This window comes from Megascapheus bottae, chromosome 13, assembly GCF_031878675.1.
Source record: "Megascapheus bottae isolate mThoBot1 chromosome 13, mThoBot2.hap1, whole genome shotgun sequence".
In the NCBI taxonomy this organism is placed as follows: domain Eukaryota; kingdom Metazoa; phylum Chordata; class Mammalia; order Rodentia; family Geomyidae; genus Megascapheus; species Megascapheus bottae.
Window position 1 is genome coordinate 20,097,484 of NC_143521.1, and position 20,593 is coordinate 20,118,076.

Here is a 20,593-nt window from a genome sequence, read left to right on the forward strand (position 1 = left end):
CCAAGGATGCGGAGTGAGACAGAGAGGCACTGAGCCCAGAGATTACTCACTGAGAGGTTTGAGGATACTGCTGCTGGACTCGTCCGCATTCTCCACATCTGATTTGTCAGAGTAGTTCTCAGAGATTCTCTCCTTTTCCTTCTTTTCTTTGTGCCCTGTCTTCCTCTTGTGACGTCTCCTTCTCCGGTAGCTCTTGGGCACATGGACCCCAATGTAGATGGTGTGGTGACCTAAAGAAGGTGCAATACCAATTTTTAGTTATATCCAACAATCTTTTTGTAGTACTGAGGATTGAATTCAGGACCTCACACTTGTTAAGCAAACGCTCCACATCTCACTTAAACCACAGCCCTAGACCTTTTATTTTTTAGTGTGTTTTCAGGTAAAGGTTTAGGCTTTTGCCTGGGTCAGCTTCAGATTACAATCCAAGGTAGGATTACAGGTGTGTACCATCGCACACATATACATACACACATCAAATTATATTATCTGCTATACACAAAATGTTCAAGATCCACAGGTCTGAGGAAAGACTTACAAATTCAATAGTATCATTCAATACTTAGCAAATAAGAACTGGAAAATAACCTTTCTTTCCTAATTTGCATCTAGCAACACTGTAATCAAACCTGTTGGTTCTAGAGCTAAGTTTCTACTAGTGTGGACTCTAGTTCTACCCAGATAACCTTCTTTTCATTTAGGAAAGCAAAAGAATACCAAAGTGTGGTGAGTCCTTGCTTGTGGTCACACCTCTGCCCTCAGTGAACTACATGATCCTCTTAACCACACTGGGTCCCAACCCCATCATTCATTTGACAAGAGGCCTAAACTGAGTAAGCCCTAGAAGCTTTTCTTGTTCTATCTTTCTTGAGTGTGTGTATTGGCTAAGGTGCTAGAAAGGGAGCTGGCGGAGCTACAAAAATAAAGATCTAAAGCAAAAGTTCAAAAAGTCATTTTGCTGGGTAAAAAGTTTTACAGTGTAACTTTTTGTCTTTTTTTTACCCTATCAGCAGAACAGAGATTTAGAACTGGGACAGATTGAGACAAGAAGACATAGTTGGAGAGAAGATTTTAGAAATACTCAAATGTTCACACCAGGAAACAGTTACAATGAATGTCAGCTACAGTGCCTTTCTCATTTTTCTTTTTTCGTTTCCAAAAGTTTCTAAAAACTGGTTGTTGCATTGATAAAAATAAACTCAGCCCAGCAAAAATTGCCTTGAAGAGAAGGGCATGGAGAAAAAGGATTAAGTAATGCCTTCAGTTCTCTGGATGCAAGATGTAAAACTCACAAGTAGTGCTTTAAAAGAAATGTGATAAGACAAAAAAAAAAAAAAAAACAGAACTCAAAGTTCCAAATCTTTTGTTTTAATTGGAAACCTTTACTTTCATTCTATCTATCCACAATATAACTTTGGAATGTGAGAACCATCACTTTGGAAATAATGTAAACACTTCTTTAATTGCAAATTAGATTAGTTTATCTCATCTATGGTTTTCATTTCCCATTTCTGAAATTATTCCTTGACACACGTCCTGGTGCCAGAGATAATATCACATACCACAGTGAAATCCACGTACAGACAGCATTCTGATCTCTGCTGTCAACTACTTTCCCCAGAACTCAGCTAATAAACCACCATCCACAGGCAGGTTACCTCAAACAGGCAGCATTAAAAGAATATACCACCTTAAAAAACAGATTCTAACTAAGAAATAGCTCATGCTTATAGGGATTATAAATTTAATTTGAGTAAAGTTTAAAACCATATATGTTATGATAAAGGGCCTTTAACTTAAGATGACCAAAGCACTGATATATATTTGCTGTAAAGAGAATAATAAGTTGTATTTTTCTGATATTAAAAGTTATTTAATATAGACTTGTTTCCATTAACTTGTGAAAAAAAGAAATAGCTCACGCTTAGAATGAACCTGGAGCAGAAGCCTTCACTACACACAAGCTCACAGGAGGAGAGAAAGAGAGGGAAAAGGGGAAGTGGGAAAGAGGAAAAGGGAGAGGAGGAGAGGGGGAGAGGGACCAGGAAAAAAAGAGAAATACATAGCAACTTGTTATTCCCAACAAAGCACAGTGAAATTCTCCCCACAGAATGTGTGCCAATGAGAAGTTTATCATGTCTAACCATTTGCAAGTAAATGGTTCTCATGGGAAAGCTATATTATACTAGGAAGTAGGAAATGTCTCAGAAACAATGTGAAATAAGAAACAGCGTCAATTGTTTCCTGAGCTCCAGTTACTCAAGGAGTCAGGAGGCTTTATCTCAAGTCCCAAAAATTCAACTAAGCAAAGCCAACCAATTTCTTCAGTAAATCAAATGCTGAAAGTTTCATTTAGGAATTAGGAAAACAACACACACACACACACACACACACACACACACAGAGGTAGGAATTTTTTTAGTTGTCACAGTATTTCCCTATACCTCAATGGCAAGTAAGCATAAATAATGTATAACTAAGTTATATTAGTCACCCTGAGGTTACACAGAAAGATCTGATGCATCAACCCAAACCTGCATTTTACATCCGGTCAAACAATTGGAAAGAAAGTCTCTATGGGCCATTAAAATTCTAAGGTAAGATATCTGTCTCTAAAAATGCTGAAAAGCCAAAAGCATTCCAACGATTCAGACTGAGGCTTCCAACTCCACATAGGAGATCCTTTTGCTTTGAGAACCTAATTTAAGTTGTCACCATCACGAAAATGGCACACCACCTGCCCTCCACATGATCTTGTCCCCAACATGCCTCTACCTCAGTCCCCAGGTGGAAAATTTCAGATTTGACACTGCCCTCCAAGCTGCTTCAGGGCCCTCCAAGATAACCAATTGGCAATGGAAGTCCTTTCAAGATGTGGCAAATCTCCAGCACATTTACAAGTTAATTGATATATACCTGACAAACTATAAAGTTCATTCACCTTAAGAACATGCATCAATGGTTTAGGTATATTTACAGAGTTGTACAACCGTCATCCTGTTTCGAAGTTTAGAAACTGCCAATTTAAAGAATCCCTCACACCCATTTTCAGCTGTTCTGTTGCCTATCAATGTACCATACACCCATGTTTTATACTCTCACTAATGGCCTCCAAGGAAGTCATAACTCTTCAGGGCTCCCATGGCTATAAACTCTTCCTGGGAATCCTCATAGCATGATAAATAGAATATTTTTTGTAAGGAAGGTATTGCCTTCCAGGAATTCTGGAGAAAAATGATCACACAAAGCTAAGCAATTCCACACTCAGAGTGCCCTCCATCTCTGCCCATATTGTTAATAACTGGATTCCCTTTTTATGGTTCTGGGATTAAGCAACACTTGGCTCTTCAACTTCCTTGCCCATGAGAAGAAAGAGTAAGACAGCCTTGCTTTTGATGGGCTGGATGAGGTATGCCTGCTTCTCCAAGTAACAACAAAACATCTAGTGGGCCCATATGTATTAAGTAACAAAACCACCAAAAGTACAATGAGTTGAGATGGACGGAACACCTGTCTTCATGATCAACAACATGACATTACTGCTGCAAAGACATCACTGTGGATGAGAATATCACAGACAAACCTCAGTATTTATTTTTATTAACAGAGCTTTATCTGTCTTAGAAAAAATGTCAGGAAAATTGATGGCTATTTTTATATTGTAACTCTCAAAATGACTTCAGGCTCTAGGGAACAGAAAAAGTTGAGCATGTCATGTTGTTTTACATGTAAAAAAAAAAGGAAAAGTTTGATAGACAGCCTTTCCAGTCCCATGAGAAGTCTATAAAATAGTAAGATGCTCAGAAAATCAGGAACAGTTACCTACTTATAAGAGACTTTTCAGGCTCAAAGTTAAAAATCCTCTGCTAGAAATTATTGACCTGCACTAACAAAAACAAGCAAAACCTTTTTTAATAGCAGCCATAAGGGGCTGAGAGTTTGGCCCTCGGTACCACATACATAGAAGAACGCTAGAAGTGGTGCTATGGCTCAAGTGGTAGAGCTCTAGCCTTGAGAAAACCCAAGGACAGTGCTCAGGCCCTGAGTTCAAGCCAGGACTGGCAAAAAAAAAACCCAGCCATAATTCATAAGAGGTGACCATTTTTGGTGCCAGCTGTGGGGCTTGAACTCAGTGCTTGCTGTTCCTAAGCTTTTATGTTCAAGTTGGTGCTCACCTCTCGGTCTCAGCTCCATTTCTGGAGCTCAAAGACTCAAAGCTCTAAGAGTTTCAAAGACTGTCCTCCCTTGGCTGGCTTCAGAATCATGATCCTCAAATCTCAGCCTCCTGAGAAGCTAGGATTACAGGCATGAACATAATATTTACTACTGTAAATATTAGAATATAGTTTGCATTCTTGCTACTATAAAGTTAAATTCCTGGAATCCAAATTCGACAGTGTTCATGCAAGTATACAGTCGAGGGCACTGAGTCCTATATCTGCCAATTTTCCCTATATCATGTGTTTAAACAAGTATCCTACATGCCTCGAAGCAACAGAGGGTAGGAGTTCCCAACACACTCAAAATGTCTTGAAATGTGTCACAATCCACATGAAAGATAGCACTGCTAAGCTGAAAACATGGCTGTCCTTGTTATCTCTGAACATCAGAATCATACTGCATAATTCTTGTTTCTTCCCATCTTCACATAGTGCACCCAGGTTACAAGGAGAAAGTATAATGGAATTATCACACCCAAGTCTCCCAATTCCTGAGACAGCCTAGTCTACTATATTCTTCTGATTATTGCTCTAATGTTTTCAGGCAAACTGGGGACTCTTCTACTTAGTAACGGTAGTCATCCAACTTAAGGTGGCTCTCACTTATACCCACTTTACAACTCAGGATGATTCAGAACTTGGAAGAATCAGACAACTTTGCAAGCCAGCAAATGAAAAATTTAGCAATTTAAAAGATTCTATAGATGACTTGCTGGTTAACAACATATGCACGTGTTGGAGAGAAGAAGGATCTTTTCATTCCTTCCTGGGAAGCATGTTGCTGTGTTTACTATAATACATACAGTGGACAGCAACCAAAGTAAATACTTGTAAGCATTCCAGTCCATCACAGCTGACACCTCATACAACTCTATGACCATCTCCATCATATAGGAACAGAACCCACTATTTGGGGAGACTGAGGAGGCAATCACAGTAAGCCAAGTGTCCTTTCCATAAAATCTCACAGATGAATAGCTTAGGTATAAGGATTAAAAGGGCTTGATCACCTCATCAAGGGCATCATCACTGCTTGAATACTTTTCAACACTATATTCTTAAATCTTATAATTATGTTTGCTTCCTCATATAGAAGAAGGAAGAGAAGAGGTGAATTTTAGGACAACTTGTAATGGGTCCACAGTTCCATGTCATTCATTATACACTAAGCTCAGCCTTCCACTGTTGCCTTCATTTCACCTTAAGCCTACTTTAGGAAAAGGCAATCTATATTTTTTTTTCTACTTGAGATTTCAGTTAAAGGATCATCAAAGGACAGGTAAAATCTCTGCTCACTAGAGTGTTCCTCATTCTCTCCTAACCCCACCTCCCAGCCTCCCACATATATCTCTAATTAAACATCAATAAATATTTCAATTAAGGTTTTTATCTATACTGGTGCTCTTTCTATAATAAAATGAATTTCTATTCTCACCAGTTCAAAGCAAAGATTCCAAACCATATAGTACCTTTTTTGTTGCCAGTCTTTCTGGGGCTTGAACTTAGGGCCTGAGCACTGTCCTTGGGCTTTCCTCAAGGCTAGTGTGCTATTACTTGAGCCACAGCACCACTTCAGGCTTTTTCTTTGTGTGTGGTACTGAGGAATCGAACCCAGGTCTTCATGAATGCTAGGCAAGCACTTTACCACTAGGCCAAATTCCCGGCCCCCATATAGTACCTTTTTTCAGAACATTTTTCCAGAACCAGTCAACAGCATTTCCAAAACGTAAGTTGAATAGTTCATTCCATGGTTTATTTCATCTAACCTGGTTTTATGCCAAGATGCCTAAAATGTGTTGATAACTATTGCCAAGAAAAATGTAAGGAAGCAAAATTAAGAGACATTTACTATTTTCTTAATTGTGAAAAGAAAAATGTAGAAGAGGAGGCAGAAAACTTGATGAGTGCTAGATTGCCAAAAGGTGCTGCCTTATTTTTTTTTCATTTATTTTGGATATCTTTATTGATAGATGCTATTGATCATGAAATTTCCAAAGGGACATGAGGCATGTAGCAATCATCTATTATTATTTTTACTAACTTTTTGTAATTTTATAGTTTGATTTGTTTTTCTTTGTTTTCAACCACTGATTTACTTATTAGACTAAATTACTCAGCTAAAAGTATAGGTACAAGGAAACTTACAGAGAATAAAGGAAGGACACAGTATATGGCAAAGTTTGTTAGACAGGCCTCCCTACCCCACAAGAAATCTGAAAAACAGAAGATGCTCAAAGAATAAGGAAGTTACCTACTTATGATAAGAGACTTTTTAGGCTTAAACTTTAAAAACCCATTAGAAATTACTGATTTGCAATAATAAAAAAGGGCAAAACTTCTTTTAAACAGCCATACTTCATAAGGAAAAGGTGACATTTTGGGTGCTATTCAAAATGAAATGTACTCATCTGAATCATGTAATTGTATTCCCTCTCTATATCACTTTTATGATTTTTTTTTGCCATTGCTGGGGCTTGAACTCAGGGCCTGGGCACTGTCTTTGGGCACTTTTGCTCAAGGCTAGTGCTCTCCTATAGTACCACTTGCATTTTCTTTTGTGTAGGTGGTAACAAGGAATTGAACCCAGTGCTTTGTGCATGCTAGGCGACCACTCTACCAATAGGGACCTACTTTTATTATAAAATTTAAAAAATTAAAAACATTAAAGAAGAAGATATATCATAAACTCCAGATACCTTTGTAAGACTGCCAATAATCTTCAAGGCAAGGAGGTTCTATGTTAGGTACTCCATATAAGAAATAGACTAGCTACACAATCCTTATACTCAATAAATAATTCTGTATAATCCCTATGTAATTCAAATAAATTGCTATCCACAAATATATAGACTGCCCATGAGCAACTCTAGTAAAATATTATCGAACTAACATTACTAATTTACTAGGGCTTAAATGCCAGTTCATGAAAAGGAAGCCCTTTGCCAAAGGCTTGATACAATTTTGCAGCTAACAGGTCTAAGATATCCCTTTATTAAATGTTTGGGTAAGAATTCAAACTGCACCAGGCGGGGCACAGTCGCTCACATCTGTAATCCTAGCTACTCAGGAGGCTGAGATGTAAGGGTCAAGATTCAAAGCCAGCAAGGGCACAAAAGGATCTGAGACTCTTATCTCCAATTAACCTCTTGAAAAGTGGGGCTTGGCTCAAGGTTAGGGCAGTGGCCTTAAGCTGAAGAGCTTATGGACAGTGCTCAGGTCAAGTTCAAGCCTCATGACCGCCCCCCCCCAAAAAAAAGAATTCAGACTTTGCAATGCAAATCAAAACAACAGAGGTTCTACTACCTTACCCCAGTTAGAATGGATGATATTATCAAGAAAACAGTCCTGTACTGCATACACAGAAAAAGCCAGAAATGGTGCTGTGGCTCAAGTGGTAGAACACTAGCCTTCAGAAAGCCCAAGGACAGTGCCTAGACCCTGAGTTCAAGCTCCAGGACCTGGGGGGGGGGGGTGGGGAAGGAAAGAAAGAAAACAACAAATGCTGGGGAAGATATGGCCAACAGAGAAAAACAATGCACTGTTGGAGGGAATGTAAACTTGTTCAACTACTATGAAAAGTAGTATGGAGGGTCTTTAAAAAAAACTAAACAGCAAGGGCAGTAGTTCATTCCTGTAATCCTAGCTACTTTAGGAGGCTGAGGTGTGAAGATTGTGGTTCAAAGCCAGGCCGGGCACTAAAGTCCATGAGATTTACCACCAATTAACCACCTGGAAGTGGTGTTGTGGCTCAAGGGGTAGAGCTCTGCCCTTGAGCTGAATAGCACAGGGACAGTGCCCAAGCCCAAAGTTCAAGTCCCACAGCTGATGGGGAAAAAAAGAAACTAAACATAGAACTACCCTATAATCCAACAATCCTACTCCTGGATACAAAAAACAAGTTACAGTAAAACCATTAGCACAACCGCAGCTAAGATACGGAATTGGCCCAGATGCCCCTCAATGGACCAATGGATTAAGAAAATGTGCTACACAGTGGATTTTTATTCATCTATTAGAAAGGGTGATGTTGTACCATTTGTAAGGAAATGGAAATTCTTAGAAAAAAATTATATTAAATAAAATAAGCCAGACTCAAAGAAACAAAAGTTACACCATTTCCCTCATTTATGGTATATAGAACGTGCCTATAAATCTGTAGGTAAACATAGAGGGTAGTACGCAAGTGTTTACAATAAATTAACTGAAGTATAATAGACTCTTTGGAGAGCTCAAATCATAATCTTTTAGAGAGCCTATGTCAAAGTCCAACAAAGTCAGCACCAGGAAATGATTACATGAGGATAGATAAGGTTAAGGGGAGAAGGGCAGATAAATGAAGGGGGGAGGAGTGGGAATAAAGTCAAGAATTCACTGTAAGAAAAGTAAGGGAAGGAGTGGATCAAAGGGGGATGAAAATGTTGAAAGGGGTGACACTGATCAAAAGACACCACTGCTTTGTTATACAGTACCTCCTTTGTACTACTGCTTAAAGATAATGTTAAAAAGTTAAGGGCCAGGAGGTTGGCCTAGTGGTAGAGTGCTTGCCTAGCATGCACCAAGACCCGAGTTCGATTCCTCAGTACCAGATACATAAAAAAACTCAAGTGGCAGAGTGCTAACCTTGAAGAAAAAGCCCAAGGACAGTGCTCAGGCTCTGAGTGCAAGTCCCAGGACTTGTTAAAAATAATAATAATAACTAAAAGGTTTCAAGTAAAAAATATTTTAAAGAATTCAGACTTTATAGTTTTCTAGCAATTATACTTAAGATCAGGCATGCAAGCAAACCAATAGTTAAAGTAATGTTGGAAGAAAAGGCAAGGGAATCTTTTCTTCCCACTGAACTGCCTGGGAATTTTTTTTACAATTTTTTATCGTAATTAATAAAAGGGTTACATGATATTTGCCAGATAGAAGGTGCATTAATTCACATACACTGATGCCCTTTCACATATCTTGGTACCCATCACCCTCCCCCCCACCCACCACTTACCCCCCATCTTGGTTTTCCCCCCTTCCTTATCAAATTTCAAATAACCAAATACAAATAAATTCAATATATCAGATAACAAAGTGAGATACTGTAACAATATAAGATACCCAAGAGACAGCAAAGGAGATGAAAGATAACATAGTACATTAAGGACAGCAATCATTCATTATATGGCTTTTGTTTCAATATTCTAGAGGTCCATTCAATTAGCTTCATACTATATGGCCTTATGTATCAAGTTTTTGCTCTATTGCAAATCTTTGCCTGGGAATTTTATATATGGAAAGGCTCCCAGAAATCCTCAAGGCAACTTGAGGCTCCCCATGTAAGACTGATAAGAAATCTCACCTTGTTACCTGGCATTTACTGAGCACAGCACTTTTAATATTTAATATTTGATCATGATCATGATAACAATCTGTACGTAAGAACAAACAACTTCAGAGAAAAGGTCTCAAAGTTCTGAGAAGCAAGCTTATGGTTCTTACTTAGGCTATTGTTTAGCTGTAAAAGTTTGTTTATCTACCTTCGAAGTGATGATGTTAGCAAAAGAATTCTAATTATAGTCTTCCAACCAAAAGGACTCTGCTGCAGATGTGACTCAATGGCAAGAGCTTCTGTTTGGCAAATGATAGGTTCTGAGTTCAAACCCCAATGTAAGTAAAAAGGGAGAAAACGTTACGGCATGTATCAAGGTGCCAGGGTCTCACATCTTTAATTCTAGCTACTTTAGAGAGTAAGAACAGGAAAATAGTTAATAAAGTTCAGCCCAGGCCAAAAAATGTGCAAGCCTCCTTCTCAACACATAGTTGGGTGGAGCGGAATATTCCTGTCATCCTACACTATATGAGAGCCTGAGATTGCCTAGAATAATAGTTTTAAGAAAGTTTAGACAGAAAAAAAGTGATCATGATTTCGTCCCAATCAAGAAAAACTGGACAAGGCAATATGTACCTTAGCAACAATACAAATCCTAAAATAGGCAGATCATGGTCCAGATATATGCCCAGGCAGAAAATAAGATTCTATTTTTTAAATTGCCAGCAAAAAACACGAAGGTTGGAAGCATGGATCAAGCAGTAGAACACATGCCTAACAAACAAGGCCTAGGTTCAAACTTCAATATAGCAAAAAGGAAAAGAAAAAGAAAAACCCTAAGACCAGAGCACACACCAAAATTCAGTGTTCATTATACTTTCCATCATTCATCATTGGTAATATAGACAAAAACTGGCTGACAGTAGTATAACAAGCCAAATTAATGAATATATTTCTAGAAACACAACTCAATCATGTTCAATGATCATAAGTTAATTGAAAATATCTAACATAGGAAGATATTAATTTCTTCTCAAAGACACTTAATGAATATATACAACTCAGTACTAGCTTATCCTATATACATCACAAAGAACTTCAAAACTGAAAATAATGATTCTCCAAAATAAATTTAACTTCACTCTAACAAATCTTTTATATATCCAAATACAGATATAAAATGTGTCTACACAAAGATCTAAATATATATTTTATAAAATCTGGATTAAAAAAATCCTCCCACAGTAACTGGTGCACAAAGGTTCTCTCGCCAATCTTAATCCTATTTCTCTCTTCACTCTCTAAACAGGAAACTGTTCTTCCTCATCCCCACAGCTGAGGCTGTTAGAATTACCTGAGAACTTGTTCTGTTCTCCAGAACATGCTAACGAAACAACCTAGAATCTAGTCCCAGGATGTCTTGTCTGCTCTTTTACCGTGGTAGAAAGTTTAACACCTTTCATAACTTCAAACTTCCTTCACCCTCCCCAGAAGTACATGCCTGGCATTCTCCATTCTGCTCTGAGCAGAGCTTCCAAGTACAATCACACATTGAATATTAACACCAGGAACTAGGTCTGTGGGTTTTTCCTTGGCCAAGGACAGGAGAACAAAGCCAGAAGACCTGGTTGACTACCAGCACTAAGCAGGGAAGCAGTAAGTAGAACAGAAAGAAAGGAACCTCCACTCATTCTGACACCCCAGAACCCCAAAAGAGCTGATAAATTTCAATGTACAACACATACGCAGTCAGACCAACAAAAATCTACCAAACACAGAGAACTGACAGTACAGTTATTTCTCTTATGGCCCACATTTGCAAATCTAAATAAAAAGTAGAGTTGGAAGACACAAAACAATGACTATTCTAACAGTCACGGATAACTGGATTTGCAATTGCAGCCAGAGAGGCAGCTTAGAGAGACACATAAATGCACACATTCATGCTCTCATTCCAAACACATTGTCCATCTCTGTCCCATTAGAGCTTCTCTTTTTCAGTAGCCTAAACCCTGGCTGGGCAATAGGAAGAATGATCTTTGGTTGCTATAGACAGATAATCCCTAAATAGACAATACACTCATGGCTAATCATGTATAAACTATCTAATAGTAGTTACACAAATCCCTTCCATCACACTCTGCATATAAGTAAACGGGATGTCATAGGGCTATGACAATCACCAAAAATGCTCACAAGAGACATGTTAACCTGTTATGCTGCAGCCAGAATCTTCAGGGATGTGGTCTGCCACCTGTGCCCAGAAAAAGAGGACCACGTTCACTGCCACAGCCACACATAATCATACTTTGAGTTGACAAGCATAAATATTACCTACCTCACTTTCTACATTTCGCAGTGAGCCAACTGAAGCCAAATAGTCAGGTAATGAGGTACAAAGTCCTCCCCTAAGAGGATACATACCTACTGTTCCCAATTTCCTACCACCAGGTATCTAGCACTCTACCCCAAATTATCTGCAAAACATACCTAAAAACTAATGATGAGCACAATCAGTCATTATCTAGAAGGGGAAAAAAAAGGATCAATGATTCTCTGCAAATGCTTCTGTCTTACAATCACAGAATTTCAAGTTTAAATCCATGACCCTTTGTGCCATAAACTGTCCCAGAAAAGAAAATCATTCTCTTTGAAACACTTACCCTCATACTAATCACCTAGGCTGGTTAGAATGATGCGGACAAAATGATGAGGTTGGAGTAGCCTCTCTCTCTCTCACACCTTTCCAAATGTTCTTTTCATACCTTTAATACTTCTCCTTTCAGTTTTTTCTACTTCCTATTCCTCCAGATACTTCTAGTTCTCATTGACCACCACCCTCTTCTAAATTCCTTTCTCCTTCCAGAGGAAACAGATGCAAGCACATTCTTTGAGACAGCACCTAGACCCCTCAAGACCTCTTTCTAGTGAGCTCCTAAAGCAAATCCTTTAAATTTTCCCACAACTCATTTAGCCCTCTCTAAGGCAAGACATAGAGCTATATTCTCCTTAAGATTTTTCCTACTTCCAGAAACTTCACTCAGTTTCTGAATATTTAAACTAGTCAAGCAGCAGAAAATATAAAAGGAAAAGCCACTCACATCTCAGTCTCTTCCTCACTTATGGTGCTCACTTCCTCTTGGGCACTCTTTAACTGACTCCAGTTATACTCTCATTGCTAAGAATGAGCACCAGTAGTACATCTTTTCTGCCTAATCCAGTGCTCACTGACTCAAGTATCACTTTACCAGACTTCCAGTAGCTTTCAGCACTGGTAACCCCAGTCACTCTATAGAATCTCTTCCCTTAGCCTCAGAGGCTCCTCCTCTTTTCAATTTTCATCTCCAACATCTGCTCTTACATGTCTAAACACTGGAACTAAGAGAGCCCAGTTCACTCTTCTTTCTTACACTAGCTATGGAACTACAACTTCCAGATTTTGATCTCCAACTCTGTCCATTTTTCTTGAATCCAACTTCCATGACAATTGCTGACTTGGATATCTTACCAGAGCCTCAAACTGAATCCATTTAAGCCTGAACTTCTATCATCCCCACCACTCCCTCCAGTGCTGTTTTCCCTACAAAATGTACCATTTTTGCCAGCTCCAGCTCTGGCTCATGCCCAGAATCCTAGCTACTCAGGAGGCTGAGATCTGAGCCTGGCTAGGAAGGAAATATGTGAAGCTGTTATCTCCAATTAACCACCAGAAAACCAGAAGTGGAGCTGTGGCTCAGAGTGGTAGAATGCTAGCCTTGTACAAAGAAGCTCAGGGACAGCATCCAGGCCCTAAGTTCAAACTCTATAACAAAAAAAAAAAATAATAACAGTATCATTTTGTCTATCTGTCCATCTATGTACACTTCTATCTTTAAATCCTGGGATATAATTCATCAGTTTCTAACACTTGTCCAGCTAAAATTCATCTCTTAGTTGAGTCTTGGCAAGTTTTTCCACTCTTATCATTTGTTTCCTAGGATGCTCTCTATTCAGCAACTAAAGAAATCTTTCCCAGAATGCAAATAGTGTCATGTAATTTCTCTGCTTAAAATCTTATAATGGCTGTCACACTCATGCTCAGCAAAATCCTACATCTTTGGCAGAAAAGGTCATCAGTTACTGAGGTCCTATCTTCCTCAGGACCATCTCTCAATGTCCATCGAATTCTACCACATTAACTCTTTCACAAATGGGCCAAGCTCTTTCTCCATGCTGGGTCTTCAGATAGGCCTGGGGGAGAAGGGGAAGATGCTTCCTGTGTTATATATCTGGCTAACTCCTGTTCATCTTTTGTTTCTCAATTTAATGTTACTCTGTGGAAAATCTATTCCACAGTCACCCATGTAAACTCACCCCCGTACATGATATAATCTCCAAATTATCATACCAACATACATAACTTTGTTTCTTAAATAGTGGCTGGCTTTTTTGGATAGCAAAGTGTGACTTTAGTTGGAATATGTTTTCACATTCACTGATACTTTGGGAGCTGACATAAGTTAGAGCTTATACCTGCTATTTTTCTTGCTGTTTTAAAAGCTTAAGGAAGAAAAAAAAGCATTATTCTTCTGCTAGACTGAAGTTAGTAAGAAGAGTTAATATAGGTATTAATCCAACTTGTGTGTTGATTACTAAATATCAACATTTCAGCTTCAGTCTGAAAGTGCTGGGCAGTTATAACAACCACTAGTGAGAAACTGCTGAGCATAAAGATAGATTATAAGCAAAGATTACATCCAAGGGGGGCAATATCTTGAATTTATAGGATACATTCTTACAGTTTCAAATGACTATACTTATATTTGTAGCAAAACTAGGAAATTCAGATATAAAAAGCTATTTCTTTACATCAAAAAACCCATAACTTTGAGATACAGAAATTATTAATACATCAATTACTTACTACAAATATCCAGGATTTCAAGGATTACCCAAGAATCCATAAAGCATGTCTAGTAGGGGCAAACGAGACAAGCTGTTAGCTGTACTTGGCACAAAGTAACCATGACCACAGGGGGTTGAGTCTTCTTATGTCACCCAGCAAGATGGTGACAGAGCCAGGAATAGAAATGGGACCTGAGATTCCTGGTACCTTGCCATGTTTCCTAAGCTACAGCAGACTGAATAAAAGCAAGTGAAAACCTCAACAATCAGGATACAGATCAAATTTCCCAAATACATGTATCCACTGGATTCAATAAGAGCTCGCATTCTACATCAAAGACATTTTTCTTTATTTTGTCGTAAACATAGAATTTCTTCTTGACAACTGAATAACCAACAGAGGGCTGAGGTGATTGACTTAACCAATCTATAAAAATATAATTCTGGTCCTTTAAAACTGATATATTGGCTAATCTTATAAAAATCCTTACAGCAATCTTACAAAATCCTTATATTTATTTCCAGAAGTTTTCACCTGATAAATGTTGAGGATTCCAACTTCAAATATTCGGTAAAATTATATCTCATGGGGCTTAAGTAGAACGTTCTTTCAGAATCAACCCAGTAACAAGAAAGGGGAATCAGATAGGTCTTCTGGATAGTTACCTTTTAATTCTAGCTCTAGGAAATGTAAAAGTCATTAACCAGAATTAAGAGCTCTTCCAGCTACTCACAGGAATTATTTAATTCACCGATACTGCTGATTCAGTGACCTTCACCTTTCATCCCACCTGGTAATCAGGAGCTTTGGGGATATAGTGTTCAGAGCCTTCCATGAACTCCAGTCAAAGCAGGCTCTCATCTCTGTCTTCTAAATGCTGTCAGCCAAAAAAAAGTCAAATAAAATAAGGGGGAAAAAAAACTAACAAAATTTCACCAATAAACTCACCAAAAACACAAAAGTGCCTTGACTGATCTCTATTCTGTTCTAATTCTCCTCACCTGCATCAGGTCCAATTTTCAATTCCCCAAGGATTCTGAACTTCACAAAGAAAAAGATTCAAAAACATTGGAAATAATTAGCTCAGGCAAGGATACATAGTATTATTTCTATACCATTGCATAATCTCATTTAACTGGCACCTCAATTATATAATGAGCTGGTAGGGAGCCAGAGAGGAGTGGGGGGTGAATATACATGTTTGTATATTTCTACAAATATTTGAATCTTCTCTTCTCATTGGTGGGACAATGCTACACACTTCAATCTGTTCTCGGGAGAAACAATGTTGCAGCCTTTATTAGACAAAATTATTTTACCCTATATGCAACCATAGTTCATCCTATTTCTTTTTGGAAAGGGGGGCAATTTAACAAATTAAGGAGTGTGTGTTCTAACAATGAAAATTAGATCTTATATCCAACACTAAAAACAAATAGAATGATCCCAAAGAGAAACAGGTAATAACTAGTCATTGGGAAACTTCACTTGACCTTTCTGGTTTGATTTTTCCAGAATAGGCTAGGAAGACCAAAACTGGTCAGCCACGTAGGGCCTACAGCATGGTCTAGTAGTAGAGTGCCCATCTAGTATGCACAAAGCCCTGAGTTCAATTTCTCAGTACCACATACACATAAAAAAACAGAAGTGATGGTGGCTCAAGGTGGTAGAGTACTAGCCTTGAGAAAGAGCAAGTCCTGGCCCTGAGTTCAAGCCCCAGGACTGGCAAAAAAAAAAGTCTACCAACTAGAAATTTTAGCGTGATCACAATCATGGGATGTTATTGATGAGACTGTATTCATAAGAAAGAAGCAGAGTGATATAAAGTACAGCCAGGACATTTGGGGGAGGAACTATCAGGAGTTCTATGGTTGAAAGGTATGTTCTAGTGTTTCCATTTTACAGAGAAAAGAATCTAAAAGCCAAGTCCTAAGTGACTTCTTCTGAAATGATTTAACAATTGAGCAAGCCTTGAACTTTTGTTCTCAAAATGATGCTGAGCCACTTTGCTTTAACAACATATAAATAAAACAATTTGGAGATACTCCCAGTATAAATATAAAACAATATGTCTCACTAATATGACCAAATTGGGGTGGGAGCTTCTATAAAAAGCTCATTCCACAAACAAAATTGCAGCAAGTTTACTATTTCAGAATTTCTAGGTGGTTGCAAAACACATGGTACAAAGTTCAATTTGTTATGGCTTATTGCCATACAAGAATGTCAACACTTAAGAAAAAAAAGGTGACTTCAAGGGGGGCTTCTGCCCATACTATAGTACCAGGGAATTCCCTAAATTGGAAAACTCTATTAAGAGATGTTGTCTGATGCAATCTCTGAAAGTTCACAGAGGGCCAGATGTGCTAGTACACATCCATAGTATCAGCTACTCAAAAGGCATAGACAGGAGTGATTGAGGACCAATATTAGATCCAGGAAAAAAAAGCACAAGTAACTACCTAAAAAAGAACTAATGCGAAAACAAAAGAAAAGTGTTAGGGGAATGGGTTATGGTTTATGCTGAAGATGGCTTGACTAGCAAATTGAAGGCCATGTGTTCAAACCCCAGTATGGCCAAAAAAGAAAAAGGAAAACTGTCATCAGATTTCCTCAAAGGAGAAGAAATATATATGTAAATACTTAACTCTACTGAAGCAGCAGGAAGTATCAGGGTCTACATAACTAGGGATTTGAGGGACCCCTGGCAGATATTCAGGTAATGCTGGGGCCACAAAAAGAAAAAAAAACAAGGAATTGGAAAAGATCTGTTGGGGTTAAACCTGTTCTAAGAAAATTAAGTTGCTAATCATGTGGTACCTTCTAAATACCTCCTGGTGGTTTTTTAAAGTTTCCTAAAGTGCGGATGGATGCACTTTTAAGAAGGCTTTTCCTTACCAGTATTTGCTCCAGGTTTCCTCCCCATACACTGCTTCTCAGCAATAAGAATGAACAGAGGTCAACAAAACCCAATTGCAATCTGACACCACTGCTCAGAATAACCTGGCCCTAACTCAGCCTCTCCTTTCCCTTCTATTAGGTTTTCGTTTACTCCTTCCTGGCAAAGTATATTTTTCATAGGCGTGTAGGTCCTGAGACTTGAACTCAGTGCCTTGGTGCTATCCCTGAGCGTCTGTGTTCTACCACTTGAGACACAGCTCCACTCCCGGAATTGGTAGTTAATTGGAAATAAAGATTCTCAAGGACTTTCCTGCCTCAACTGGTTTTGAATCCTGATCCTCAGATCTCAGTCTCTTGAGTAGCTGGGATTATAGGTGTGAGCCACCAGTGCCAAGTAAAAGTACATTTCTGATCACTGTGTTTATTACCAAGTATCTAGAAGGCCCCACTTTTTCTTAGAATACTGCCTTCTCCAGTGCACTGAGTAGATGATCATAATACTCTCTAGTATAAAAATAGATTTAAATCACTATGATATCTAATCTGTAAAATGATGAGGACCTCCGAAAGACAGAAACTACCATTTCATCATTTTAGCCTCTTTCTTCAAAGGGGTCTCTTTCTTATCAACACCAGTAAAACAAGAAAACACCAAGAAAACAAAATTTCTAAATAAAAATTTAACAGATACCGAGAGTATTACATAAAGTAATCTTATGCTTTATTTGGTTCATGTTACGCATCTATGCTTTCTTTTTAACAAATAATGTCGTATCTATTCTGTTCCAAACCTGTCCCATTTTCAGCTTTGATTGCCCTAAAAACTCTTCTCAGACACCAGTGTTAATGACTATAATCCTAGCTATTCAGGAGACTGAGAACTGAGGATCATAGTTTGAAGCCAGCCATGGCAGGAAAGTCCATGACTTTTATCTCCAAACAAAATGAAAGTACAATGGTGGCTCAAATGGTAAGAACACTAACCTTGAGCAAAAGAGACAGCACTCAGACCCTGAATTCAAGCCCCAGGACCAACACATGCACATGCACATGCACATGCACATGCACATGGACATACACGCACACGCACACAGACAGACAGACAGACAGACACACACACACACACACACACACACCAGCAAAAGACTCTCCTGTAAATCCATCCATGAATTTGCAACCATACTCTCTTAATGACCATCAGTAAACAAATCTGTAGTTATTCTTGCATTTGACAAGACTACCAGCCTCGACTCTGAAGGAAGATATCAAAACAGCTTAAAAAGGACCAAGTAACTTTTAGCTATCAAGCAACAATGCAGCCCACATCATGTTGCTATTAAGCAACATGGTGCAGGTTGGGCTTGGTGGTAGGAAGAGACCCACTCCTGGTGAACTCAAGAGTTGTTTAAGCTGCTGGGGAGTTACCTATGCTCACAGAGCCAAGGCCTTATCTCAAAGGATAAGGTGGAGTTTGCTCTTTTCCCCTATTGCAAAATAGGAGACTATTAAGCAATCTGTTTATGTCATACAGATCCAAGATCCTAGCTTAGTTTTTTTTTTCTTAAAGAATATAAAATATCTAGGATTTTCTCCAGGAAAAGGCTACCTGGGACTCTTACTTCCTACCTGGGTCTGGGCTCACCCTACACAATCTGGCAATCTTCTTTATGAGGGAATAAAACATGAACAGCTGTATCTTCTCGTGGTCAACATTTCTGGGTCATAATGCAACATCAATGTATTGCCTACAGACTAACTCTGGAAGCAAAAGCTTTCTAATACAGAAACAAGGATTAATATCTAAAACACTAGAAGTTTTCGATTGGTTGGTATGCAGTAACCACTCCTGGCACAAAATGCTAACCTTACAAAAACCTCACAGTAGTATAAAGTAACCAAAATAAGACCAGACCAAAAAACTTTGATTTCTTTTAAAGAGTAAAAACTAACACTTGGTTTCCTTTTCCGAAGAGTGTATCTCTAAGTCATTAGTGCCTAAAGGATAACTATGTGAAAACAAGTTTAAGATCTTTAAATATATACCACTGAGATGAATTCATTATTCAAACAAAAGATGACTCCTCTTCTGACTCATTCTATTCTTAGTGAGTTTCACAGCTGATGGTTTTCTATTGAGTTTCTAGGAGGTGTCATGCCACCCACTGAGAGGAAAGTTGAACAAGGTGAACTGAGAACCTGGTTTGAAGTCTTCACTCATTGCTTGAGAGTTACCCAGAATTAGAAGAATGGAGAGAAGGCATCTGATTCTTCTGGTCATCAGAATGAACCAAGTGGCTGGAGCTACTGGACCTCAGTCACTCTAATAACCACTTACTGGAGCAAATTACTTGTGAAAAATATTATTTTTGTAAATCAAAGTTTTAAGTTTACTTTGCCCAGTTTGCTGCAATATAATTTAATCGTGTTTATCCTAGAAGCAGGAGAAATAACTTCTTGGATAAAAGGAAACATAACTGCTATTATACAGCTCCTTGTCCTCTGAACTCCTAATCCTTCAATGATACCATTTAATTCTCCCATAAACATACTAGAAAGCTCTTCACAACGACAATTTGCTTTCCTTCATTGACACCATTCCCTTTATGTGATTACAATCCTACAGACTGGAAGTGTGGCCACATATGAGTGGAAAAATGGACTCATATTGTTTAGAACTATAGTCTCACTTAGAATGTCTATCTTTGATAGACACTAAGAAAACCAAATCATCTCTTTCTTAACTTTCCATAACTGGAACGATGGATGTGCCACCAAACATATCTATTTCAACTCCTTTATGCTGCAATTTATACTAAAAGTTCAGTCGTCTAACCTGTATCAGAAGAGCACAGTTGTAAAAACAGGTTTCCCTCATTTGTAATAACCAGTACACATCTAGGACTCGCCTAGGCAAGGATCACAATAACTCAAAAGCTAAGTATATACGATCATACACCAAACAAAATGAACTCTAGGATATGGAAACAAAGAATTTATCTTTGTGATTGTTGTTCTTAATGTACTCTGTTATTTCTTTTCTCTTCTTTTCCTTTATGATTAATCACTTTGTTACTGGTATATTGTATATACCTTTGTTTATTTGAAATAGGGAAGGGAAGGGGGTAAAACAAGATGATTGGGAGGGGTAGGGGGAGAAGAAGGGGACAAAAACATGAGAAGGGGTATCAGTGGGTGAGAAGTAATATACCCACTACTTGATGAATGTAACTGTAACACCTCTATATATTACCCTGACAATTAATTAAAAAACAAAAAACA

The 20,593-nt window shown here is 38.3% G+C and overlaps 1 protein-coding gene across 4 annotated transcripts in view; it reads right to left on the bottom strand.

The window, feature by feature from the left end:
* Slc4a4 (solute carrier family 4 member 4) overlaps positions 1–20,593 on the bottom strand; it is a 434,785-nt gene that overhangs the window by 265,847 nt on the left and 148,345 nt on the right. For all 4 annotated transcript variants that reach the window (XM_090343454.1, XM_090343451.1, XM_090343452.1 and 1 more), the window contains one exon: positions 51–230. In XM_090343454.1, the coding sequence (XP_090199580.1) occupies positions 51–230 (180 nt within the window). The remainder of the gene's footprint in view (positions 1–50; positions 231–20,593) is intronic.